This window comes from Vidua macroura, chromosome 21 (genome assembly GCF_024509145.1).
Source record: "Vidua macroura isolate BioBank_ID:100142 chromosome 21, ASM2450914v1, whole genome shotgun sequence".
NCBI classification, from domain to species: Eukaryota; Metazoa; Chordata; class Aves; order Passeriformes; family Viduidae; genus Vidua; species Vidua macroura.
In genome coordinates, this window is record NC_071591.1 from 3244212 (window position 1) to 3272104 (window position 27893).

General features: G+C 48.3%; 1 protein-coding gene across 2 annotated transcripts in view; it reads right to left on the minus strand.

Moving 5' to 3' along the window:
* The window catches only part of COL5A1 (collagen type V alpha 1 chain), a 136660-nt gene that overhangs the window by 99580 nt on the left and 9187 nt on the right, over window positions 1-27893 (minus strand). For both annotated transcript variants that reach the window (XM_053996247.1, XM_053996245.1), the window contains exons 2-4: window positions 7280-7447; window positions 1741-1954; window positions 986-1148 (exon numbers count right to left, since the gene is read on the minus strand). In XM_053996247.1, the coding sequence (XP_053852222.1) occupies window positions 986-1148; window positions 1741-1954; window positions 7280-7447 (545 nt within the window). The remainder of the gene's footprint in view (window positions 1-985; window positions 1149-1740; window positions 1955-7279; window positions 7448-27893) is intronic.

Consider the following 27893-nt stretch of genomic DNA (forward strand, 5'->3'; position numbering starts at 1 on the left):
CAGATGTTGGTAATATTAAACAGACTGGAACTTTCCCTCTGAGTGACAGCAAAATGCAGGCAAGAACTGGCTTTGCTATGGCTCTGATTAGCCAGGGACAGGAGATATTCCCATCCCTTTGCTGGGCTGGGGAGGCCCAGGAGATCCTCTAAATAAATTCCATAAAAATAAAGAGCTAGAGATCAACAGGGCTTGGTTTGCACCCCATTGCACTCGGTGCTGGTTTTAGGAAGCAATTCCAGCTCACAAGAAAGATCAGGAACGGGATTCTCATCCCCACGAAAGCCTCACAAGTGCAGCAGAGCACAAAAGTTGATTTTGCCAGGGAAATGCAGACATTAAACAAGCTGCTGAACGATGGGAAAAAGCTTCTCCCATCTGTACCTTGTCTATAAATAATGCTCTGCCTCTCTGCTTCTATCACAGGAGCTCACGGGAACGTCCCACCCCTCAGGAATTTGCTTTGCCTTTGGAAGCAGAGTGTGGGAGGTGACAACCAAGCCAACCAAGCTGTCAAGGAGAGTCCCCTCGTGTCATGGACCAAAAGAACCAGGAATCCGTGGCCAATGAATGGAAAAAGAGCAAATTCCTACAGCCCCAGGGTGAGCTGGGACTTGGGAGGGAGCTGCTTCCCTCAGCCTTCATTCACTGCCCCTGCAGCTCTAAATCCCAGCACGGGGACGAATGAAAACCTTGTGAGCCCTTCCCAGTTTAAATGTGCCAAAAGCTCCAAAATCCCAGTGTAGAGATGGTCCAGAACCCCAGCAAGGGCTTGAAACCAGACAACCAGAGGAGCTCACTCCACCAAGGCCACCTGGCCCCCAGTTTTCATCAGTGCTATGAAAAATCGAAATAAAAACTTAAAAATCACAAACAACAGCGTTCTACTATGGAAAAAAAATCCCCCAAAAATGTCAGAAACGAGCTGGAAGCGTCTCATCATCCCTGTGGAACAGCTCCAGAGCTGCTCCTTGCCGTGGCTCACCTCAAAGACCTCCTCATCCAATATCCTGGTGCCGAACACGATGATGCCGTTGACGTCGATGATGGGATGCTCGCTCCGGTCCAGGAACTTGGTGATTTTCTTTTTACAGTCCAGAACCAAGGTGACGTTTTTCTTCTGCACACTCAGAGCCACTCGGTGCCACCTGCGAGAACACAGCCCACAGACGTGTCAGGCCCAGCCCCGGGCTTTGCAGGACAAGGCAATGATTGTACAAAAAATGAACTTTCGGGAATTGATGCTCTGCGAACTTTCGTGGAAATCCTCCCTGGGCAGAGCCGAAAGGGTTGGTTGGCAAGAGAAATGCTGATTGACAGCTTTCATCCCTCCAAATCAGGCAGGAGAGGGCCAGCTCTGGCTTCAACAAGAAGCAGGGATAAAACCACACCGCTGTCTCCCTTTTCCACCCTCTTTTTAAGCCCTGCACAAGCCTCAGCGTGGATTTTGCAAGACAAACTGATTTTTTTTTTTTTTTTTTAAGTCCCTTCGCAGGAAAATCAATGTTCCTATCCCCACAAGTACCAGACAGCAGCGCCAACTGCTCATTTACCATTCTTACAGATGTCAAATTAATTCACCAAAGGCCAAAATGACAGACTGGGGCACCTGTCAGCTGCCAGGGGGGGTGCAAATACATTTCTACAGGCACGATTCCTATTTTATACAATGTTCAACATGCTGGCATCGACACAAACAATGAACTGTTTTTTTTCCTTGGTGCACAAAATGTCACTTACTTGCCATCTGCTAGGTTAATGCCTCTAAAGAGAGGATAGTCTTCTGGGCCTGGCTTTCCTGTATGGTCTTCATACAGGAATACAGGAGATCTACCCAACTCCACACCAATTTGCTGGATCCCTTGCTCATTGTAAATTGAGATCAAGAAGGACTGACCTCCTTTCTTCGCTTTTACAGTGGTTAGAATGGAGAAGTCCTCTGGGAAGGGGGAAGCTGGAGTGGAAAAGCAAAGAGGTTAGTGAGGTTTCCTCGGAAATAATCCCTACATCAGCAGTCCTGTTGTCTGAGAAGCCATGGCTGGTTTGTCTCCGGAGGTGTGCACATCAGCAGCCCCAAACCTTTATATAGGGCCAGGTGAAGAGGTGGCTTTTCCCCAAATACTCTGGGGTGAAACCCCTGTGCTGGGGAAACAAAAGTTCCACAAAAGTCCTTGGCTTAAATTTGCATTATTTGCACCCAACCCTTCCAAAAGAAGCTCCCCTAAAACATTTTAGGATACAAGGTAAAAACTGCCATGGGGTGCTCCAAATGAATTTAAGTTGTCGAAGGGACAGAGGAAATCAAGCATCAACACAATCTTGAAGGGTTTTTTTTATTTAAGGGAGCAGAGAACTGCATCAGGATTTGCTCATTCCAGATGAGAACAGAGGATTTCGTGGGTTTGGCTTTCAGGGTTGCTGCAGACACACACACACACACACACACACACACACACACAAAAAAAAAAAAAATCTGAAAAAGGAAATAAATCTGGCAATCAATAGAAAATGCTAATTTGTCTGCTTATTAAACAGCATCTCATTTCCTGTCCGTTCCTCCTCTCAGGAAAGAGCTGTGTCTGATCACAGGTGATTTCTGTCTTTATTTCTGCAAGGTTTGGAGGATTAAAGTCTGTCAGTACAGGGTCAACCTGCAAGGCCAGGCAAACACATTTAAAAAGTTTCAATCTGAGCATCACCCTCTTGCAGAAACCCAAATTCCTCCCCGCTCTTTGGGTTTCTCTGCCCTTTGGACTGAAAAGTAATGAGCCCAAACTGAAAAGCCTGCAAACAGGGCAGCTTGAAAACCACCAGAGCATTCATAAAGAAGATTTCTTGATCAAATTATACACACAACCCCCCTGATGCTGCATTTCAGAGCATGGGGCTTGCAGGGAGTCTCCCTTTGGAGGTCCAGGCTCTCCAAACCGAGGGTTGCTTTGCACCTCTGCAGAAATCCTCCACCCCAGCAGGGCAGAGCAGAGTGGGGCAGCCCCACCGTGGGCTTTGTGACACGTGTGGCCCTGGTGGCACCCAGGGAACACAGGGATCCTGTTTAAACTGCAGATGTGCAGCCAAATAAACCACAAAAACCAACAAGCACAGCGCCCAGAAGCTTCAAATAGATTTTCTTCACCACTTTTGGTTTTTCCTAGAGGGGGTTTTCACCCAGGGAGGGGATGAGGAACGTGGCAGTGGGGAGTTCTTGGCACCAAGCAAAGCTGGAGTTCAAACACAGGAGCCCTGAGCTCATCCTCTTCCTCTTCTGACTGGGAGGTGCTTTAATTTTTAGGGACAGAGTTCTTTTAATGTATTTATCTGCCTACAGCAGGGAAGGGGATGAGGCAGGAGCTGCATCAAAACTGGAACTGCTGCAGAGCAAAGGGAGAATTCCAAGGGGATAACTGAGGATACCTATGGAGAAACACTTTGTACCAAGTAAATCCCCCTCACCTTGGGTACATGACATTTGGGAAGCAGCAGGAAGCAGCAGAGAGGCCTCCCCATCAGGAATTAAATGCCATTATATTCTGATTTATCCCCAGGACTCAGCCCCAGATATTTGGCAAAAGCAGCTCTGATTTTGGTGCCTCCCACAGGATGGCCTGAGCTTTATCTCCCTCCCCTGTGCACAAACCCTCCTGGAGGACTGAGGCAGGACCATACGCCTTCCTGGCTCCAATTACAGCCTACAGATTTGGGCCTTTTATGTAAAATAGTTCATGTCCAAAATTTCATTATGAACCCACAATACAGTACCTTTCAACTTGGCCAAGCTGCCAACTCATTAAAAAGCTGCTTTTAATTTTTTTTTTCATTATTATCAAAATGTCTCCATGGTGATGCGAGTTTCTCAACCCAAATAATCATAATGGATGAATTATAGCTGACATTACTCTGTTACTGCTCTGCTGTCCTGGCAAAATAACAATGCCTGCACTGTCAGAGGCAGAAATGACCCGGGCTGCTGAACGAGGGATGAAAACACATCCCCACACACACCAATACTGATAAATACACGGCCATAAGTACACCAAGCAGGGAGAAATTGACCCAAATCCCTCCAAAACAATGGAGACACCCCCCAAACAAAGGCTTTGGGATGGAGTCCTCCTCTTGGATTCACTCCTCAAACGAGCTCACGCTGGGAGATGCTGCGCATCCATGGCTGGGTCTGGCTGGTATCCTCCTCCCACCCCGTGGCCAAAACCTCCCAAACTCGCCCTGTGGGACCTCCCAGAGCACGGGGGGGGGAACCCCCAGTCGTGCTGAAGCTGCAGGAGCTCCAGGGTGGGCATGGCTGAATCCATGGGATGCTCCAATGGATGAGCCTGAGGCAGGCTGAGCATCTTCTTGCTTGAGCACGGTGATTAAAGGCTCTTGTAGAACCTCGTGGTGTTCAAAACAGGGCTGGTTTGGACCTTCTTCCTAACCCAGGTCTAGCCAAGCACAGCCTAAACCAGAGTCCTGCTCCTGAGACCTTCCTCCTAACCCAGGTCTAGCCAAGCACAGCCTAAACCAGAGTCCTGCTCCTGAGACCTTCCTCCTAACCCAGGTCTAGCCAAGCACAGCCTAAACCAGAGTCCTGCTCCTGATCTGGGAAGGGCAGGAAAGCTGGAGCTGCTGAACAGCAGAAGTCAGAGAAGCAGTGAGCTGATCCCGTTCCTGACACAAACACAAAGAGAGAGGTGGCATTTCCCGAGCCTTTACACTTTTCCTCTTCAAAGCAAAGCTGGTTTCCAGTGGTGTCACCAATTTCTGGCCTTTTCCTTCATCTGAGGAGACTCTCAGCTGTGCAATGACTTGTTTTCCTCAGGGGTGACTATTCAAGCTCTAACAGAGATTTCTGAGAAGGCAAATGACAACTGCAAATTTGATGGAAGCACACAAATGACATTTTGCTGGCTGCCACTGAAACCCTTGCCTTTCTTGCTTCTTTTTCTCTTGCTTTTCTTTGTGGAAAAGCACAGATTTTGTTGGGAAGCAGGACTTCTTCAGGAAGCCAGGACAAAAAGCATCCCAGCAGATTTTTTTCACTCTTTTGAGCATGAAAAAAACAAGTTTTGTGTGTGTGTATATATATATACACACATACATCTTGCTTTGCTGGCTGTGGCAGCAGAATGCAAAGCCCATGAAATTACATCTTAGAAAAGCACCAACTTCTAATTAGCACAAAATATTCTGTGCAGAGCATGTTTGCCAAGGGTGCTGTGGAGCAGAGAGGGAAAGCTCTGCTCCAACCCACCCTCCTGGTGACACAAAAGCCCTAAAACCACATTCCCCTGGGACGCTGCCCTGCAATTACTTTGTTATCTTTATCCCCTCTCTCATTTTGGGGGTGGGAGCTGAAGTCACGTCTTGTTAAAGAGATGAGGAAACATCCGTGGATCTGCTGGAAAACACTGGGAGTTCTTCACTTGGCTCTTCCCTATTTCCTGAGCAAGCAGCAGAGGAGCCTCAAGGACTCTGGAAGTTTTCAAAGTGGGACTGAGCTGCTCCAAAGCCCCCATGGTTGTCCAGGAGATGAAATGATGGAAAAGTTGCTCCATAACTCGATCCAGATCTTCTCACCCGAGGAAGATGCAGACCAAGAACTCAGTGAGGGCGAGGATATAAAAGTAATAAGGTATAAAAGAGGCAACCAAGGAAACCTTCAACACTGAGTTCTCTCCAGGGACCAGGATTCAGTTCTCTGCTGGCACCAGGACTCAGCTCTCTCCAGGGACCAGGATTCAGTTTTCTCCAGGCCTCAGCTCTCCCCTGGGACCAGGACTCAGCTCTCTGTGCTTGTGTTCCCTATGTCAGACCTGCTGTGATCCAATCCCCTTGTTAAACAATCAGCCAGAATCTTCCAGCCTTGTTTTCACTCCCTCAGTTCACCTCCATTTGCTGGTTTCTGTTACATAAAAGTGACCAGGCAAGACTTCACAGTGGCTACAGAAACTACTGGCAAGCTCTCAAATCCACTCCAGTTGGATATTCCAAACTGGAACCTTTCCTTTGAACACTTTTGAGCTTGTGGACACCAGGCCTAAAACTTTAAGTCATTTCAGGAACGTGACATGAAGGGACAGGAAGGCACAGCCTGTCCAGCTGGGCACACAATGACTTTATCTGTGATCAGAAAGAACTTTCCTGCCCTGGGCACCAATAAAGACAAATTTAGGGTCTGGTTTGCCCTTCTGCAGACATTTAAACCCAGCTTTAGGCCAGACTGAGCAGCTCCTTTGCTAAGGGCTGCCCATGCAATGATGTCCAGCCTGTCACATGCTGCTCTCAGCTGTCCTCACATCAGGCTCAGTTTTTAGGTGAGACACAGCCTGTGCTCCTGCTCACCGTGGCTTAAATACAACTATTGTCACAGCAGGATAATGGTGAAGGCTGGAAATAACCTCAGCAACGAGGGAAGCACAGGAGGGGAGGGTTGGAAGCACATCCTCAGCCCAGCCTCAAAGTCTTCATTTGTGCCTCTGCCAGGCTGGGGCTGAGGGCTGCCAGGGTTAATTAAGAAGCATTGATGGTGGCACAGCCCATTAGATCTGATTTAGCCAATCCATTCATCCCCTCTCAAGCACTGAGGGAGGACGTGTGTGCCTGCTCTGCCTAAATCCCACACCAGGCACAAGCAGCTTCCTTCCTTTCCTGCCAAGCCTGCCTCAGCAAAGGCACTTTTCTCATCCAAGCCCTGCCATGCCCAATCCCAGCCTTCCCCCAGGTGAAACAGGGACACCTGGGTGGCTTGGGAAGGAAGAATTCTGGTGGTGCAAGGGAGGAGTTTGGGTCCATCACTTCTTCTTACAAACACGTAGTGATAACGGCCTGAAAAATTCAGCTCAGGCAGCAATGAAATGGGCAGTGCTCTTCAAGGGCTTTGTGCCTTCCTCTGATGAGCCTCCCCTCCCCTCAAAGAGCCTTTCTCAGGAAATCTCTTCCTGTGGGCCAGCCTGTTATTTCCATCTGGTAATTATTTGTATTAGGAGAGACAGAACCCGACCCCTCTGTGCTTGGCACTCCCCAGGCACAGAACAAAACCCAGCCTGGGCTCCTCTGCCCCCAGCTGGGTGCCACCCTGTGAGAATGAGGGAGGAGGAATTTTCCAGTGTGGGAAAATTGGCACTGCAGTGACAGCCACCACCTCGTGCAAGCACAAGGATAAAAGGATATTATTTGATGGCTGGAAACCTGCAGCCCCCTGCAGCAGCAGAAGCACTGCAAGCACACTGGGGAAAGGAAGGAATCAGACATTTCCATGGGACAAATAAAAAGCTGGACTCACCAGGATACAGCTGCTTTGTTGGGGCACTGAGCTGAGCATCTTTTGTTACTCTGTAAGCAACATCTGCTTCTTTTGAAGATCTTCTGCTTGTGCAAAACCCCGTGGTTTTTGTGATACCATCAGGTAAATTATGAAAATCTAACACCTTCAAGAGGTCTGCGGGTTCAGCTGCAAAGAGAAGAGGAGAAAGAAGAATTAGGAGGCAACACTGCTGGGCTCCAAATCGGGCTTGCAACACACAAATCAATCATCAGAACCTTAAACCCGGCTGAAATGTGCTTTCAATCCAAGGTTAATGGCAGCTTCAGAGCAGGGACATGGTCAAAGGTTCAGGGCAGAGAGCAGCAGCAGATCAGCTGTCTGCACCAGGGCACGGCGCAGAATGCACTGCCCTGCTTGCCCCAGGAGCTGCATTTTCCTGGATGTCTTCAGCCAGCATCCATCACTCATTACATCCTGGAGATTAAGCACTAGGCAGGAAATTCCTGGTCTGAGGGAAAGGTGTAAAATCAGGAATTTCCCACCACACCAATACAAACCTTCCCATTCTTCGCTTGAGGCAAAAAAGTTATTTGGAAACAAGCACCTAAGCAAGCTTCCCTGAGGGGAAGAGACCGTGCAAAATAATAAATAATTATAAAAAATTATAATAATAATAAATAAATTTAAAAAACAGGGTGCCTGGGATGACAGGAAACCCCATGGGGAATGTTTTGGGATATGAAGCGAGGTGAGGAGGCAAAGATGCTGCACAAGCCCTCCTCAGGCAGCTCGAGTCCAGGCAATTCCCACCACATCATCCCCCAGGTATTCCATGATATTCAGCAAAATTCCTGCACCCAAACCTGCAGCTGGATGGCCAAAAATCCACATGTGCTTCACAGAAAAGGGGGAAAATCTGAATTTTGACTAAAGGCAGGCAGCAAAAGACTCCTTTCCTCACTCACATCCCATCAGGCTCCAATCCCCAGGCACTAATTAATGAGGAGACCTTGCCTGACATCCCACACCAGCACAGGCAGGGCAGCTTCACCTCCACATGTTCAGGGCTCTGGGACATCAATTAGGCCATGCAAGTGATGCATCTCATTAACTTCCTAATCTGCATCTCATTAACTTCCTAATCTGCATCTCACTCACCTCTTAATCTGCATCTCATTCACCTCCTAATCTGCATCTCATTAACTTCCTAATCTGCATCTCATTCACCTCCTAATCTGTTCAGCAGAGGTGGAAGCTCCAGAAGGGGAACAGCCAGACCTGACTTTAAACCTTTAAATGAAATTGTTCTGAATTTTGACTCAGTAGCTGGAGCCAAATGGTGTCAGAATCATGAACCGGCCCAGCAGGGCCCAAAGCAAACTGGGCTGTGCTGGTTTTGGCTGGGGGAGGGTTAAATCTCCCCCTAGCAGCTGATACGGGGCTGCATTTGGGGTCTGGGCTGAACACAGGGCTGATAACGCCGGGATGTTTTCATCACTGCTGGGCAGGGCTTGCCCAGACTCAGAGGATTTTCTGCTCCTTTCATCAGCCTGGGGGTGCACAAGGAGCTGGGAGGGGCCACTGACCCAAGGGATATTCCATGCCCTATGGAATCCTGCCCAGAGTGGTGGGAAGTGGGAAAAAGAGGGGCACACTTGAAGTGATGGTGTTCTTGTTCCCCAAAAAATCATTGTCTGTGATAAAGTCCTGCTTTGCATGCCCATGGGGGGAAGAATTCCTTGCTTTACCTATTAAACCACCTTTATCTCAACCTAAAATTATTTTTCCCCCCACTTTTTATAATTCTCTTCTTTTACCTATTAAAGTGCCTTTATCTCAACCCACAATTATTTCCCCCCCCACTTTCTCTGATTCTCTTGCCTTACCTATTAAATTATCTTTATCACAAACCACAAGTATTTTTTAACACTTTTTCTGATTCTCTTGTTTTACCTATTAAATTGTCTTTATCTCAAACCACAATTACTTTTAACACTTTCTCTGATTCTCTTGCTTTACCTATTAAATTATCTTTATCTCAAACCACAAGTATTTTTTAACAATTTTTCTGATTCTCTTGTTTTACCTATTAAATTGTCTTTATCTCAACCCACAATTATTTTTCTTAACACTTTTTCTGATTCTCTACCCCATCCCACCTGGGGAAGGGCTGCATCCTGTCCATCAGCACCAACAGCAGTGGGAAGAAAGTGCACGAACAGAGCTTTTATAATATCAGAGATTTTGGCTACCAGGAAGCTCAGCCCAATGTTTGCACAGAAAATGGATGTCCATTGTTAGGCAGCTCTTAAAATTTTCCACAATCTTGAAAAATTGGGCTCTCAATGAGAGATTACAAACACACGGCAAAGCCAAGGGAACAGTGCAGATAACAAAGGAGCAGAGGGAGCCTGGCCTGAGCAGCAAACAGCTGCAATATTTCCTCATCCCTCGTCCTCATCAGGCACTGCGTGGATGACACGTTTGTCTAAGCTGTCCTTGCCACTTGGATCTTCCCCCTGCCTTCAGCCACGTTTTATTCCACGCAAAATATCTGCACATCTACAGCCCAAGCTGTGCTTGAGCAACCAAAATGCAATAAATCCCATTCCAGCCACATCCCTGTGCTCCAAGAGCTGCCTCCAACTTTGATTTAGGGTGGAGAGGAGGGGGAAAAGGGGGAAGGGATGTGAATTCCAGACTCCTGACATCAGCTGGGTCCCCGTGCCAGGTGTGGGGGGTTGGAGCTCTGAGTGCACATCAGCCAGCCAGAGGTGCCTGCAGGAACAGGAACATCTGCAGAGGGATCCGTCCTCAGCATGGATTCATCTCTAGGGATGAAAGTGCCTCTGCACTGGGAGCTGGTGGAGCTTCAGGGGGGCTTGACCCTCTCCAGGAGCCACCAGCCACAGGTTTGGAGCCCTCTGAGCCACCCCAACCCATCCCCAGCGCCCTGGTGGGGCATTTCGTGTCCCTAAAGGATGATCCAAGCAGCTGCACTGCCTCCAAACACTGCAGCTGACCCCCACTCGCCAGAACACCCCCTGTGCCCCCCAGAACACGATGAATTAGGTCAGAGTGAGATATTCCAGCAGAAAACCAGTCTGGTGGTGCCCAAAGCAGCTGGAGACCAGGCAGGAGAGGGAAGCACCTCTGTTCATTTTTGTTACGTCTGGAGCTAAGTTGCTGTACTTTAAACCAGACCTTGGGGCCTTTACTAGCTGATGCAGTTTCTTAAGGCACTTAAAATGTATTTTTACTTCCTTAAAACTTTAACTTACACTTACACTTACTTAAAACTTCAACCTACACTTCTACCTCATATCTACGTGGCTTAATATATCTTCATTTCTCTGAAGGCTTTAATTCAAGCCCTGCATTCATCTCTCTCTCTCTGAGGAGCTCAGAGATGCTCGCACTCCACCAGTGCCCCAGCTCTGCTGGAAACCAGAGAGCAGCTGAGGAGCCAAAGCCCCGCAGCCCCCTGGTCACTGAGCAGGATCTCAGCAGCAGGAGAAGCCCAGCTCTGCCCACACAGACGAGCTGCACACAGGAGCAGCTCTCATTCCTGCCCAGCCAGGCAGTTCAGTTATTTCCTCGGGGTTTTGCAGCCAAATCCAAGCTCGGCCTGGCTTTGCAATCCAAATGAAGCTCCTGCAGGAGCTGCGAGGGCGCCGTGCACAGGAGGACAGAGACCTGACTGAGCCAGTTCCAGGGGATCTCCCACAGCTGTGCTCTGGGCTTGGCCTCCATCTGAGAGAGCTGAAGGAGCTGGTGCTGTATGAAAGCTTCCTTTTCACTCTCTGGGTGATGAATAACATCCCTGTGCAGCATCACACACAGGAGCATTCTCTGCCCGAGGTGCACAGGGCTCCCCAGAGGGAGCAGCTCGGGGTCCCTGCTGGCTCAGCGTGCCCAGCACACAGAGAGACAAACCCCAAACGCCCCAAATGAGACCAAAATCAGGCCAGAGGCTGCACCAAAAACCTGCAAAGCCCTGGAATAAAACCAAAAAGGAGCTTGACTTGTCATTTTAACACAGCAGAGGTGGCAGGGCTTAAATGTGCTCTGCAATGCCCAGAGAAGAAACAGCAGGGCAGAGCACTGGAGGAAGGGACAGGGAGATAAAAATTAGTGCCAGAAGTTTGGCTTTTTCTTCATTTCCAGGGAAATGTGGAACAAAGGGATTGTCCCATCCCCGGGAGTGGCCAAGGCCAGGCTGGGCAGGGCTTGGAGCAGCCTGGGCTGAGGGAAGGTGTCCCTGCCCATGGGATCTTCACCACTCCATTCTGTGGATGACTTGAGGATGAACCAACAGTGGCAAAAAGAGGAACTGAATCCCCAATTCCTCCATCTCAACAGTTAATCACCATATTTCTGTGATCACCTGACTGTAATTCTTTAAACACCTGTTGAAACCTGCATCAGAGCCTGCTGCTGTTAAGTTTGTAACTCTACCCTCACCCAGCAGTGGCCAACAGAGATTTTATTCTTTCTCCCACTTCAATATTAGAGCAAACCAAGCAGGATTCTTCAGAAAAAAACCCTGGCTTTGGGCTGGACATCCACCTGCCACCACCACCACAGCCAAACCCTGCTCTTGGACTCAGCCAGGCTCCAAAACCCCCCCAGAACTCCAAAGGAAATCAGAATTAAAGCCATTATTAACACTCACCAGTGAATATCTGCGCCCACCAAACCCCCCTGCCTGGGAGCAAACCTCGTTCCCAACTCTCCTTCCCCTGACTGTTCTTTAAGACAAATTTTTAGAGGAAAAGATGCCTTAAACCCTGCTGATCCTTCAGGATATGTGCAATAACAAAAAGGATTTTATTTCAATCCATTACACCTGTCAGTCACAGAGCTCAGCACAACCAGCCCTGCTTCAGCCACTGCTGGTCAGGGAAATGCTTTCTCCACTCAATCATTATCCAAAGTTTCATTTCCCCATCCTAATTTTTGCTTTCCTCTCCTAAATCCATCTTCCCTGGCCAAGGGAAAATAAGGAAAAGAATTAACTATTATTCTCCCCTCAAAAAAAAAAAAAAACCAACAAAATGACATCAAACCAAACAACCCCAAATAAAACAAAACAACAACAAAAAAAACCCTACAGAAAACCCCAAGAACCCAATGGAAACGTTGCTCTGGAAATTCAGTGCAGGATGGGAGCTGCAGCTCCTGCAGAGCACGCTGAAAATCCCAGCCTCAGCCAGAAGTCATTAATCCAAGCCATATTTATGCTTGTAATAATCATTTTTAACACCTTGAACAACCCCAAAGCGCTGCCATAAGTCACTGATGTGTTCCTTGTGCATATCCGTGCTCCCAGTGCCTGAAAAAATTACAAATTGCAAGCAACAGACCTCAAAACAAATCTCATTTTTCAAGGTCTTTAATTAAATCCTGATCCCACGGAGTTCAAACTCGTCACTGAGCACCACCAGTGCTGGGAACAGACATTCCCAGTGCTGGCCCAGTTCTCCCAGTGCAGGGAACTGGGCAGCACTGGGCAAAAGGAAAAGCCAGGCTTTTAAACAGAGTCTGGATTCCAGGGAATTCTAAAGCTGAGCTCTGCAAAGCCTGGTCTAGGGAAAGTAGAATGAGATGAGCTTGAAGGTCCCTCCCAACCCAAACCAGTCTGGGCTTCTGTGACAAAATTCAGGGGATTTCCTGGAATCTTTCCTCAACTTTTTGCCATCCACCACCCTTCAAAGTGGAAAGAATTCATCTGGAGACACAAATTTCCTGTGCACAGCTGCCCTGTTGGTGTTTCTGAGACATCTGGGGGTCTGCAGGAGGGGTGGGCAGCCTGGAACAGGAGAATTTTCTTCCATATTCAGATTTGGAGCGGGCAAAGGACATCCCAAAAACCTCCAGGGCTTTGTGAGGCAGCTCTTCCCACGCCGTGGTTTGTGTGCAATGGTTTGAGGCTGCAAGGTGAAGAGTGAAAAAGCTCCCAGCTTTTTCAGCTCATTCCAGGTGCCCTCTCCAACTTCCTCACCATTTCCCAGCAGCCCCACCAGTCCAGGCTGGGGATTTGCATCCCAGGGATGCAGATTTGCTGGGAGTAAAGCTTTGGTTTTTGCTGTGTATGAGCAACAACAGAAAATTGTCGTTTATCTGCCAGCAGGCAGTGCCAGCAGGTAAAGCCAATAAGGATCTTCCATTTCAGGAGTAGTGAAAAGAATTTCAGGACACCTCCCACTGTCCCAGCTTGCTCCAAGCCCTGTCCAGCCTGGCCTTGGACACTGCCAGGGATGGGGAATCCACAATTTCTCTGGACAACCTGAGCCAGGGCCTCCCCACCCTCCCACAGAAGCTGTTCCATATTTTTAAGGTGAAGGAAATGTTTTCCAGCAGAAGCCCAAGCCATGAGGGGTCAGAGCAGCTGAGGAGGGACAGGAGGAGCCATTGGTGACCCCAAAGCTTCAATCCCAACCTGCAAAACCCATCCAAGGTCGGGGTCCCTCCAGGAAGAAGCAGAGAATCCCCATGGCACAGGGACTGGTGCTCCACTTTGCTCCAAAAAAAAAAAAAAAACCAACCTTCTCCTTCCAGCTTTACCAGCCTTCAAGCCCTTTTTCCAAGGTATTTTTAGCCCCAAATAAACACTCAATTATTGCCTTTGCAGGGTCCAGCCCAGGCAGGGCAGAGCCCTTTCCCTGGGCTCCGGGTTTCTCACTCCCCAGAGGTTGCCTTGAACATCTGGGCTTAGATTTGGAATTAAAACCAAGAGGTATTTATATATTACATCCTAATTTAGGGATATTCTATTATTCCTAGAGTTCCTGTGTCAGATCCAGAAGAAATAAAAGCAAGTGAGGACTGAAAGCTGCTTCCCCCTTTTTTTTAATGGAGCTGGGAGTCTCCTTTTCAGGCTTCTGGGATTTCAACAATTTTGACTCCTTATCTAAACACTTTTCACCACAGCTGACCTGGCTGCAGCCCTGGGACAACTGACTAGAACAGGGTGGCAGAGGCTAAAATAAAACAGGGTCTAAAGGAAGGAGATCAGGCCCCAGCTGCTGTTGCTCCAGCATCCTTTGGATGAGCTTAACAGAGCCTCTTAAATTCCTCAGCATCCCAGCAGCCCAGTAAAACACAATTATTTATTTGGGCAAAGAGAAAAGGCATTTTAAGGAGGAGAATTGAAGAATGTGAGCTGCAGGATTGAAGATATTAAAGGTTGTTCCTTAGGAAGGGGTAGAATAGAGGGAATTTAAAAAAAAAAGGCAGCTATGGAAGGGGCCAGAACTCATCTGCTCCTCCCGAGAGCTACCACAGAGCTGTGTCAATTCACACTGCTCCAGATTGCAGAATATTTCACCAATGACTCATGACATCCCCTTATTTATTTATTTTTCCTTTTAAAAAAAGCCCAAATAGTCCCAACTGGGAACAAAGGAAACCATTATGCAGAGTCAGATTGGAAGGATCCTACAAAAATCCCAAAAGGAAAAGAAAGAAACCCAGAACTGACACTGGAGCAGCTCAGACGCTCCATGAAATCCAAAGGATCAAAAAATCCCTGTTCCTTTGAGCAAAAATCCTTTTCTTTTTTTTTTTTTTTTAATAATCAATCATTTGGGTTTGTAACAAAGCCACGGTGTGAGCAGCTAACAGTGAGCAAAGAGCAAGGTTTTCCTTCATGGAATATCACGAAACAATCTGCTGCAAATTCCATGCCAAACTTACAGACACAACGCCCAGAAATCAGGCAAACTTCGAGGATTTGAGGGGAAATCCCAGCCCTGTTCAAGGGCTGCAAGAATCCCACTTGTTTTCAGAGCTGAGGATTTGGGATTCTCCCTCGGGAAGGGGGAAGAAGAATCCAGCAGTGAAGGGATGGCTCCGAGGAGGAGGAGGAGGATGGGCTTTTCCAGAACAATCCCTGTCCCACGCCAGCCTGGGAGGCAGGACATGGCCTGTTAGGGTCAGTTGGTGAGACCCCAATAGTGTGAAAGTCCTTTTTTCTTTTGCTCAGCAGCTGAAGAAAAGGTCGGGAATGCGTGGAGCTGAGTTTTTAAGGTTGGTTTATTTTTCTTATCTCTAAGAGTTTCTCTGACTTGTCGAGGTCTGGCTAGTACAGTCTCCCCTGAGCCCTGGGCGTTTCTTGCAATATAAACTCCAAATTATGTGTGCTATTGTCACCAAATGACACAAGCAAAAACGACGCACCACAGCTTTGGTCACGATGAAGAGACTCATTTATTTTCTCTGACTCCAATCTTTTATAGTTCTCCAAAGGTGCCAGTGGATTGGAGGGTGAACGTGCCACCTCTCCAAGGACACTGGACAAACCACCTGTACATCAAATTTCTCCGCCTCTATGAAAGAATGCAAAACAATAGGTTATTTACAGAAAGTTGTGTGAGAAAGTTCTCCACAAGAATGTAAACTCAGAAGGCTTTAGAAAACTCTTGATAACCAGGGCGACATGCTATGTTTACAGTTCTCGTACCAATACCTAAAATCTGTGTTGGACAGTGTGTGCCTACCCTAGACCAACAGAAAAGTGTCACCAGCACAGCAAGACATGGAGGACAAGAAGAAAAGGCTAGGGCACACTCAGATCCCTCCATCTTGTACCCCTGAATCACATTCTAAAAAAACCCAAAATTCCACTTTTCCACCCATTACACCACTCAAACCCTTGTGGCTTGTAATTCCTCATCCAGAGCTGGCAGTTTTTTTCCACGGGCTAAAATGGAAGCCACAGGTGTTTTTGACTTCGTGCCAAGGTCCCTGAGCCCCCTCCAGGGTCTGGAGCCAGCCAGGGCAGCCAGAGGGATGTGCTGGGCTCCGACAATGACCCCGCACAGCCAGGGGACAAACCCGCCCCTGGACACTTGGGGACAAGCCAGCAGCCCCCACACTGAGGATTTCACCTTTTCCAAGGAGCTGTTCCCCCCCCACCACCACAAACCCTGGGAAAAAGTGATGAAAACCCCCAGGGAATGGGGAGAGCGGGTGCTGGGGTCCCTAAAGGGCAGCTCTGAGGGTGCAAGGCACAGCATTTTGTAGGAAAATGTGGTTGGTGAACCCCAGAAGAAATGGGGAAGAAATGATGATGGCTGGTTCTAGATTAGAAGGCTGAAGGATAATATATTAATGTGATATAATATCGTTTTACTAAAGCTATTTAAATATATATTCTATTATTTTATATATAAATATATATTTATATAAATTTATATATCTATTATATATAAAATATTTTTTTAATATATATTTATTTCTTACTTACCCATCTAACTAACTAATAAACTTGGACTCTCTGCTGAGAGTCTGAGATACAGTTGGATTTGATTGGTTATTGAAATTAAATAAATTTTACTAGAATCTAATTAAGTAATTTCTTCAGGTAAACAATTTCTACACTACATTTTACACGGGGAAAACAAAGGAGCAGAGATCAAGATTGTTTTCTCTTCTTCTCTCTGTGCTTCTCCAAGAATTCCTGAGAGACAGAATTGTGTCTCCCTGTCCAGAGAACGGGAATGTCGCAGCATTTCCCTTTCCCTGCTCCTGGGCAGCTCCACATCCCAGGGATCGGTGGGATCTTTCCCCAGATGTCCCCAAGGCAGGTCTAGGGGACAAATTCTTCCTTGCTGAAGGAAAAACCCCATCCAATGGAGCAAGAAACACAAAACCTTTCAGGGCAGAGCCCGAGCCTCCCTCTGACCCACATCACTGAGCGCTCAGCGCCCGGGGGATTTTCAGGAGCTCATCCTGGCAGTGGGATCAGAGGAACGAGGTGAATCAGCAGCTCCAGGGGCTGTCCTTGCTCTCCTCCCACCCCACCCCCACCCAGCAGAGCTTTCCAAGCTGCCCCCTCCACATGGAGCAAGAATTTCTGGGTCACTGTGACATTTTGGGAAGTGCTCCAGCCCCAGTTTCATTCCTGGCAGGAGCTTTGCCCTCTGAACCACTGAGGGTGAATGGAGGCTGGAATTTTGGGAGCTGTGAAAGCCCCAAACTCACGCCCTCAGCACATCCACAGATGGGTTTAGGAGCAGCTCCTTAAAACCAGCCCTAAAGAGATGCAAGTTTTGTCCCACTCACCCCCAGGCTCTTATTTTTTTTTTTTTCCACTAAATCCCATTTTAACATCATTGCAAAGCCCCTGGATTGCCTGGAGATGGAAAAAGAGAGATTTCCAAGAGATGGAAATCACATCCAAGGAGTCTGCCATGCTTCCCGAGGAAACCTTGGCACCTCCTCTGCAGGTGGAGCATTTTCCACGATTTTGGACAAGGGGGGTGGCTTAGAACCACCGAGGGCAGGGTTAGATGGGATATTAGGAATTCATTCTTCCCTTTCCCAGTTTCTCTCCCCTGCCATGGGAGTCATTCCTGAGCACAGGCCCTCCTGCAGCTCTCACACAGGTGCACTTGAAGGTGGAAAAGGAAATTTCAACCTTTTCTCTTTGCTCTAAAGAGTCCCAGTGCTCCCAGACAATCTGGCACTGGGACAGGAGCTGCATTTTCAAAGCAATTTGTAATAATCAACCACTTAAAGCCCTGCAAGGCTTAATTAGGGCTTGCAGCACATTAAAATCAACGAGAAGCTTTGCAACCAGTTTTAACGGGGTGCAGAACAGTTATTCCTGCAAGGAAGCATCCAAAGCTGGCAGGATCACCTGGGAAAGGGGAAGGAATAAAAGGGACTTGGCCTAAGAGCCTTGTCAGAGTGTGAGCAGCAGCCTCCTCCTCATGGCCTCTCTCAAAACCTCCCAAAAAGGAACAAAATTCAACAGCTAAACTGGGATTTTCCCTGTAAAATCAAATCCCTGCAGGCCTCTGGGTTGCTTTAGGTGGGTGATGTTCTCCCTGCATCCCAAAGGCATCACTGGAGTGGGAATTATTGCACCAGGCTGGAGCCATCCCACACACTCACAGTGGTGTCCTCCACTCAGGAAATCCCAGCCCATGCCTGTGGGATTTCTATGGGATTTCTATGGGATTTCTATGGGATTTCTATGGGATTTCTATGGGATTTCTATGGGATTTCTATGCAGCCTCCGTGGATGTCAGGGCATTTTGGGAACAGAGTGAGCAACAATTTGGGGTTTTTTCCCCCCCGTCCTGAGCCGGTGGAAGCACAGCAGGACGCTCCAGGACACACACAGCCTTGTAGGACAACCTAAAACACATCTCTCACCACTTCAGGGGCATCCAAAAGGATCATCAAGCCTCCTTTAAATGGAATTTTGTGCCCAGGAAAACACCACGGCAAAGGACTCTGTTCCCTCTCGGCATTTTCCAGCAGCACTCAGGGGAAGTGGGAGATGCTGGAGAAATGGGATCAGGATGTCCTGTGAGGACACAGGACGCAAGAAGGACAAAGAGCATCTTTTTTTTCTCAATCAAGAAATCTAGGAAAAGCAGCCAAAATGGGCGAATTTGGTGGAAATAACCAGAATAAACCCATTTCTCCAGCCTCCCCAGGGCCGTGCTGAGTGGATGGGCCAACCCTGAGCTTAATTAAGCCCATTAACACAAGCACCTGCAGAATTAGCATCACTTCCAGCCCGCTAAGCCCCGGCTGAGGCTGAGCCTCGCACCTCACATCACATCACCACTTCAAAGGCAGCGAATCCCCCGGCGGGCACTGCCCCACGCCCAGGTAAACTCGGCTGGGATGCTCCCAAAAACACAGAGATTCATTTTCATGCACTGCAGGTTTTTTCCAGTTGTCTGCAAAGTTAATGGGAGCAGGCAGAAGTAATTTCATTTTTATATATTTCATTGGCTGATTAAAAAGAAAAAAAAAAGCCCAACCTTGAATTATTTCCAGCCCTACTCTGCACTCCACTATTTTGACACGGCGAGAGAAATGTAAAACCAATTATTTCCTGCAGATGCTTAAACCAACCAACTCTGTGCATTTAGTTCATATCTGATTCTCCTCAAAAAATACAGCCAGCAGGCAAATTTCAAATTAATACCTGCTTGACTTCACGAGAAGTGTTTCTGAAGCTTGTTTCCCAAAGTTTTCTCCGGAGCATTAATTCCTGAGTTTATATAACCCACACTGCACCACACAGGTGCTGCTTGCACGGGAAGAGCTGGAGGAAAAAAAAAAAAAAACAAACACCCAGAATTAACTGAATTTCATCCCTGCTCATCCCCCTAGGAGCTGTGATGCCCTCAAGGGATGTGTCGGAGAGCAGGGAGAAATTCGCCACTTCCATTCCCCGTTCCCAGTGCTTTTCTCACTTCTAATCCGCATTTATCCAGCGGGCCTTGCTCCCAATTAGGTGTTTAGATGAATTTCCTTGTGAACATCACCAGGGAATGTTATTTTACTGTAGGCCAGTGGAGGTTTTTTATGATAATATAGAATCTGGTGATCCCAAGCATGCAGCAGAAGCTCATCCAAGCACAACATCCAGCTCCTGTTCCTTTCCTTAATTATAAATAAAACGCGGGTGTATTTCCTCGCTGCTCGAGCTCAGAAATGGCACATTTTGGTTTTTTTTTTTTTTTTACATTAAAATCCTGGGATTCCTCCCCTTGGTTAGGGAGAGGGTTTGCTCCCATCAAATGAGCACATCCAGAGGGATTAGGGCAGCGCCGGGAAACTCCTGCCCAGCTTTGACAGAAATTTGTGATCTCTGCTCCTCGGTCATTAGGGGAGAAAGGTGACCCCATTAACCGCCCCGAGCGGCATCTGCATTACAAACAGCCCTCAGGAGCCCAGTCACAGATAATTACTGAGCTAATTAGCCAGCTCCTCCCTCCCCATCCCACCTGCCGTGGGATAGGAACCTCTCCATAGGGATAGAAACCTCTGCACGAGAAACAAACCCCCAAACAGGGATCCAAACCCCCAAAACAGGGATCCAAAATTCTCCATGGGACATAAACCCCCAAACAGGGATCCAAAACCCCCAAAACAGGGATCCAAACTTCTCCATGGGACATAAACCCCCAAACAGGGATCCAAATCCCCCCAGGGGATCCAAACCCCCAAAACAGGGATCCAAACTTCTCCATGGGACATAAACCCCCGAACAGGGATCCAAAATTCTGCATGGGACACAAACCCCCAAAACAGGGATCCAGATTTCTCCAGGGGATCCAAACCCCTAAAACAGGGATCCAAAATACTCCATGGGAGACAAACCCTCCATGGGGATAAAAACCCCCAAAACAGGGATCCAAACCCCCAAACAGGGATCCAAACCCCTCCATGGGATACAAACCCCCAAAACAGGGATAAAAACCCCTCCAAGGATCCCCTCCATGGGATCCCAACCCCTCCCAGGCTGCAAAGCCACCCCAAAACTCACCCCTCACTACCAGTCCAAGAGCTGCTGGATCTTTCCTCACCAATATTCCTATAAAATCCTGGCTCCATCTGCCTGGAAGCCACAGCTGCCACAACGGGGTTCCAAGGGGTGATTTTAGGAAATCTGGGTCACAGCTGCACTTTCTTTCCCTTCCCTCCTTTCAGATATTCCCTATTAAACCCGTTACAAGGTGACATTGGAAAGATCTGCTGCATTTAAGAGCTGAGATGTCATCTCAGGTCTTCCATTCTCTGTGCAGGAGGACTCAAACCCAAAGATAGCATCTAAAAAATTGAAATATCCTCCTAGAAAAGCCAACGAGAAATAGCCAAGATCCTCATCCAAAAAGCTTTCCCAGGACTCAACCCAAGGCTGGCCCAGACAAATATTTACAGAATTATTCACATGGGTTTGTTTGAAATAAAGAGCCTTTTATGATCATTACTTTGGCATCTAACATCTAATTAGGGGCCAATGACAGTTATAAAAATCACTGAGCTCTGCTTGTCAGTGCTGCTGGGGTGATGTCCCTGCCCTGGGAAAATCCCGAGGGGATTGGGATGAGGGGATGGAGCAGGGAGGGCTCTGCCTCCCCTGGGAAATGGAAAATTGATGGGAAAAGGGTCAGAAATGCCCACTCATTGCTGGTTCAGGCTGAAACCCTGGAATTGGCATTTTTAGGCCTCTCTGCTTCACACAGCAGCTTTTGGGATGAGCCTTTCCCGGAATTCCTGCAGGGCACCCAAAGCAGCCCTGGGCTCTCAAGTCCCACACAAAATGTGACGAAATTCACCAATCTGAGCAAATCTTCAACACTTAAATCCCTCCGTGCTGAGTCTCCAGAGGGGACTTTCCCTTCCTGGCTCATTCCAGCCTCCAATCCCCATCATTGCTTCAGGTGCTCGTGCCTAAATCCCCTCCAATTGTCTCAAATCTATTAAAAAAGTGATCAAACTCAACATTCCCATCACTGAGTTGATCAAACTCAACATTCCCATCGCTGAGATGATCAAACTCAACATTCCCATCATTGCTTCAGGTGCTTGTTCCTAAATCCCTTCCAATTTTGTGCAATGTATTTAAAAAGAGATAAAAACTCAACATTCCCATCACTGCTTCAGGTGCTTGTTCCTAAATCCCCTCCAATTGTCTCAAATCTATTAAAAAAGTGATCAAACTCAACATTCCCATTGCTGAGTTGATAAAATTCAATGTTCCCATCATTACTTCAAGTGCTCGTTCCTAAATCCCTTCCAATTTGTGAAATGTATTTAAAAAGAGATAAAAACTCAACATTCCCATTGTTGCTTCAGGTGCTCATTCCTAAATCCCTCCTTTTTTTTTTTTTTTTTTTTTTTTTTTTGGAATCTATTAAAAAAGAGATAAAAGTCAATATTCCCATCACTGCTTCAGGCGCTGGCTCCTAAACCCCTTCCAATTTTGTGAAATGTATTTAAAAAGAGATAAAACTCAATATTGCCATTACTGCCTTGCAGGGAAGGACCAGTGGCCACATTTTGATTTTATTTTGCTTTTTGATAACGCTGAAGAGCCAGTTTGCCATCAGACAACTGAATTCTCAAAAGGGAAACAAACAAAGCCCAGCTTTGGAAACAAATCTGCTTTTAGAGGGGAGGTTTTGTGCAGAAGCCCAGCCCAGGCAGATGCTCCCCACAGAACTCTTCCAGCCCCTAAATCCCACTGAGGAAGAACACGTGGCTTTGCTTTCCAACAATCCCAATTTGCTCCGTGGCAATTTCCTTAATGAGGCTGGCAGAACCTGGCTCTAAGAGATGGGCAATTAAAAAAAAAAAAAAAAAAAAAATCACATTTCTCTAAGAACACACAGCGCAAAACCATTCATTGACGGGGTGCTGAGCAGTGAAATCGCAGCACAGAGACACAAACAAGATCCAACACAGCCACCTCGGGCACCTCCAGCAGCAAAATCAGTGCCCCAAGCCCCAGGGCTGAGAGATTTTGCTCCTGTGCTGAATTCTGCAGCCCCACAGGAGGATTTTGGCTCCAAAGGACCAATCCCACATCTCTGGACTGAGCAGGATGGGGTTGATTTGTTCTCTGCCCATGTCTTGACTACAGAACAAGCAGGGCCCACATCATTCTCACCCTTCCAAAGGGTGCAAAAAAAAACCCATCAGGTTGAAAACAGAGGAGCAAAAAGCAGCAAAGAAATCAATACCTGACACATCAACCCCTTCTTCAGCTGCTCTCTGCACAGCATGGGGCGTTCACCTTGGCACTATCCCTTTAAATGCTTCAAAGGCTCCCAAAATTTCCTGCTAAATTTCCTTTCCTCTGCTCTGATAAGCTGGGTGATAACACAAAGACCCTGAGCAGGGTCACAGGAGTTGGGGACAGTGAAGGGAGAGCTCCTGAGCAGCTCTGAGCACCAGCCCTGCTGACCTGAGCAGCCAGAAGAACTCTCCTTAATCACCCACATTCCTCATTAAGGCTTAATTAAACGCATGCTTTATAAACCTGAAACTGGAAGTTTTCTCACCCCAAAAGCATCATCAACTTTCTCCAAGCACCAGAACCTGCCTCAGCTTCCCAGGCCCAGCAGAGCCCTGGGATGACCCTGCCATTCCCTGGGGGTGGCCACCAATGTCCCCATGGCCCTGGGACAGTTTTTGCCACGACCCCCCAGCCTTGTGGGGGTGACAAGGGGCAGGAATCTGCCCAAAAATCCACACAAAGCTGTTGTCCCGTCCAGAGCTGGCTGTGCCAAACTCACCTCCAGGTTTTCTCCTCCAGCAGCCCCGAGTGGGGCTTGGCTTTGGAAAACACCGAGGTGAAACAGGACCCAGAGATTGTTCTCGTGTGCCAAGCACAGCCTGACACTCAGACCAGCAAAACATCAGCCAGGGGAAGGGACCAGGACCACAAAACCCCTCCCAGTGCTGCTCTGGAAGGACAGAGCACTCTGGGACGTGGTTTAGTGCTGGGACTGGGAGGTCTTTTCCAGCCTAAATAGTTCTGTCCTACGGCAGCTGACTCCGAGGTGATTTTGGAAATGCAGCCGGCCCAAAACCACCCCGGGAGTGTCACAGGTGCCACCCCAAGGCAGCAGCACGGGCAGAGGGAGGAGAGGCTTTAACTCTGGCAGGGGTTGAAGGTGGATCTGCAGAGATATCCCAAAGAACCTGGCTGGCAGGACGAGCAGGAATGGGTGGCTGAGGGAGGCTGCCCCAGCCTGGGCACTGCCAACAGAGCTGGCAGTGATTTCCCACCCAGATCTGTGCCAGGGCTCTGAGCTGGGGGATTCTGAGGAGTGAGATAGTGATGAGGTGGGAAAACAGCTCAGATGTTTTCCCCTACCAAGCCCAACCCCATTTTTCCCCTTTTAACACCTGGTCCATCCTGCTGCAAATCCCAATCTTTGGGGTCACACTTTAGGGTTTGCCTTTCAGCTCCTGCTCTGCTTGTGGTGAAACTGAGGCAAGAATCCCTCTGTCCCTTCAGCTCTGGGAGCCATTCCTTCCACTGGCTTTGACACTTGGGAGAAATGAGGGAAGGAGCACAACTCCAGCATCTGGAAAAGCACAGGATGACACTTCCAGCCATTTGTGAACAGGGAGAAGTCGTGGTTGGTGTTTTTACACCAATCCCTGCACACTGAGGAGTTAAAGGCACTGGGAGAGAAATGAGGGAAGGAAATATTTAGGATCCTGGTGACAAGGCTGAGTTATCAGGATATTTTATCAAGATGCTGAGTTACCAGGATATTTTATCGTGTATTTTAGGAAGATTGATTCCTACATGGAGCATTTTACAGCCCTGGGTGGGATTCAGGGTAGGAAAACACACTGGGATTTCTTATGGCAACGGGGATAACACCAAACCGATCCAGATTTTTCCTGTGAAATAGCAACCAGAGCCAAACCCAGAGCTTGGTTTGGGTGTGGAAATACCCATAAAGAACTTGGGGCTCCTCACTTGAAGGGAATCAAAATCCACACCAATAAACCCTGGGATGCTCTGAGGCAAAGGCAGAGCACGGCATCATCACCCCCAAATTACAAAACTTCCTTCATCTCTTCCTGCTGCTGCCTTTGCTGCCCACGGGAGTTTTGGGGAGTTTTTCAAGATTTTGCAGCCCTGGGTGGGATTCAGGGTAGGAAAACACAGTGGGATTTCTTATGGCATTTCTTATGTTCTCCTCATCACTAAATAAACAGCACATAAACAACTTAGTACTGGGCTTAAAATTGACCTGAGTCCATTGTTCTGTGCCCTCATTTTGAACCCAGAGGGAAGGGAGATTTTCCACAGCTACAGGAAAAGTAATGTTGTCTTTATAATGCAAAGAGGTCACTCAGAGTGATCCCTTCGTGAGCATGCTGAGAGGTTATTCCAGAGCAAGGAGAAGGGAGAAATCTTCCTAGGACATACAACATCAGCTGCATGCAGCACTCCAAACTGTGGGGGCTTGGAAAGGACTCTGCCCTTTTCCTGGTTCCTCCTGCCCAAACCCACCAGGACATGGATGCAGAAGAGATCCAGCTGTAAGCCCATCACTGTCATGCACAAAGAATGGAATAATTTAATATAAACCCCAGGATATTACAGGTCAAATTCAAAGCAGCTCCTGCCTCACACCCATCCCTTAACTCTGGGTTAATAACTCTGGGTTATTTCACCTCCAGCGTTCCCCAGTGATTATTCCCAACCAGGCCTGACTTCCCAGAAGAATTTTCCACATTTTCCTGTGTCAGCTGACACTGCACAGGCCTGCCCTACCTGTCTGCACCAGCACCCCCTCCACTGTCATCCCTGGCTCAGTAAAACAGGAAGGAAATTCCCCCAACATGAATTTCTTGGGGCACTTTTGATACTCAGCATGAGAGAACCCAAGTCCAGTTTCACAGAAGCTCCCTCTCATCCCCCACATCTATTTTTAGACTTTCCATTGACTAAAATTGAGTTTGGGCTTTTTGCCACCGTCAGAAAAAAAATCATCAACACGACCCCAGCAAAGCCCCAAATCCCACCCTGGGTTCCTGAGCTGAAGCAAAGTCCGGGGCAGATTTCACTCCCCTAAAAGCAGATGTTTCAGCTTAATCCATAAAAAGCTTCATGCCAGGCCACAAGAATGGGGCAGCAGCAGAGGCTCAGCTATTTGCAGCGTGCTGCTAAAAGGAGTTCAGTGTTTGTTCAGGGCTTGGCATCGGCGTCCCCGGGGCAAGGAGGGCCCCGGCTTGTCTGGCCAAGGCTTTGGAGAAGGGAGCTGCAGGCAGGGAAACCCTGCTGGGCTCTCAGCACCCCCTCAGAACATCCTTAACTCAGGCTCTGCCTCTGCCTCAGAGCATTTTACTGATGTGGATTTTGATTCCCTTCAAGTGAGGAGCCCCAAGTTCTTAATGGGTATTTCCACACTGGGTTTGGCTCTGGTTGCTATTTCACAGGAACAATCTGGATCAGTTTGGTGTTATCCCCATTGCCATAAGAAATCCCAGTGTGTTTTCCTACCCTGAATCCCACCCAGGGCTGTAAAATCTTGAAAAACTCCCCAAAACTCCCGTGGGCAGCAAAGGCAGCAGCAGGAAGAGATGAAGGAAGTTTTGTAATTTGGGGGTGATGATGCCGTGCTCTGCCTTTGCCTCAGATCATCTCAGGATTTATTGGCGTGGATTTTTGATTCCCTTCAAGTGAGGAGCCCCAAGTTCTTTATGGGTATTTCCACACCCAAACCAAGCTCTGGGTTTGGCTCTGGTTGCTATTTCACAGGAAAAATCTGGATCAGTTTGGTGTTATCCCCGTTGCCATAAGAAATCCCAGTGTGTTTTCCTACCCTGAATCCCACCCAGGGCTGTAAAATCCTGGAAAAATTCCCCAAAACTCCCGTGGGCAGCACAGGGAGGATTTCTGCAGAAATCCGAAATTTCCATGGAATAGCAGCACAAAGAGCAGCAGCAGGAAGAGATGAAGGGAAGTTTTGTAATTCAGGAGTGATGCTGCCTTGCTCCTTCCCTGCCTAAATTCCCAAATCCACCAGAGGCTGCTCCCAGCCCTGGATCCACCCCCAGCTCCACGTAGACCAAGGAAGTGCTGCAAGAGCCTGAGCACAGCCAGGGAGCCAAAAAAAAAATCCCATTTCTGCCCAGCCAGGGGCCCTGGGCCAGGACAAAACCCAGCCTGAGCATCAGAGGGTCAGAGCAGAACCCTGGGATGATTTTCAGAGTCACTGAAGTTGGAAAAGATCTTGAGGATCAGCGAGTCCAAGCAGAATTCCCAGCACAGAGAGCACGTTGGGAATTTGGGGATGAAGGCTCCAGCATCCTCAGGGATGGGGCCAAAGGCTCTGGAGCACCTTGGCTTTGCTGTCTTGTTTTAGGGGTGAGAGGCTGACCCTGCCCAGCCTCTCCCCGTGTGCTGTGGGAATGTCTGTGCTTGGAAAAGCGTGTGCCTGCTCCCTCCAGCCTCACAGCTCCCTGACACAGCTCCTCCATGGCAGAGCACCGGGGAAAAATGGATGTTTGCAGAGCAAATATGGCCCTCGTTGTTTTGCTCTTCTGCATCCTACAGGGATTCTGGACTTGTAGGGGGAAAAAAAAAACCCAAAAAACAACAACAGCAACGAGAAAAAAAAAAAAAAAAATCCAGAGCCAGTTGGGGTCTGTTGGCTCCTCCTCCCATCCCAGCTCCTGAGGTCAGCAGGGAAAGCATCCAAGAGTTGCAGAAAAGCCAGATTGTTTTAATTTAAACATCTGAGAGAGGCAGAGTGAGGGACTTTCTCCCCCCAAAGTGCACAGGACACAGTGAGAATGTGCCTCTCCCGGTCCCGGCAAGCCCTGCTGAGAGAACATTCCTCGCAGCTTTCCCATGGGATCCCGAGTGCCACAGGGAGAAATCCGCTCCCCTCCCCAGCCCTGCTGGCTCTCTTGGGGCACAGGCACCCCCGGGGGACTCCCCGGGACCTGCCCTCCCTGGCACAGCGGGCAGGACACGCAGAGGGAAGCAGGAAAACATCAGGATGAGCCTTTGGAAGGCGGGGAGAGCAGCGCTGATGCTTCAGGGAATCCCCCGAGCAGCCCCCAGGCAGCAGATCCTGTGTTTGAGGCATGGTATTTTCCAGGGAGAACCCTCCAAGGGGTATTTCCAGGAAGGTTGGTGCCCTGCTTCAAAGCTTCTCCCATGGAATCGCAGCCCAGCTCTGCTCCCAGCATCTCCACCCTCCTCATCCCTCTGCAGAAATCCTAAATTTCCACGGAATACCAGCACAATCCCAATGTTTCACCCCAAAACCAGGCAGAGCCCCCCAAAATCAGCTCCAGCCCTCAGTCAGCTCTGCTCCCAGCATCTCCCTGAGGG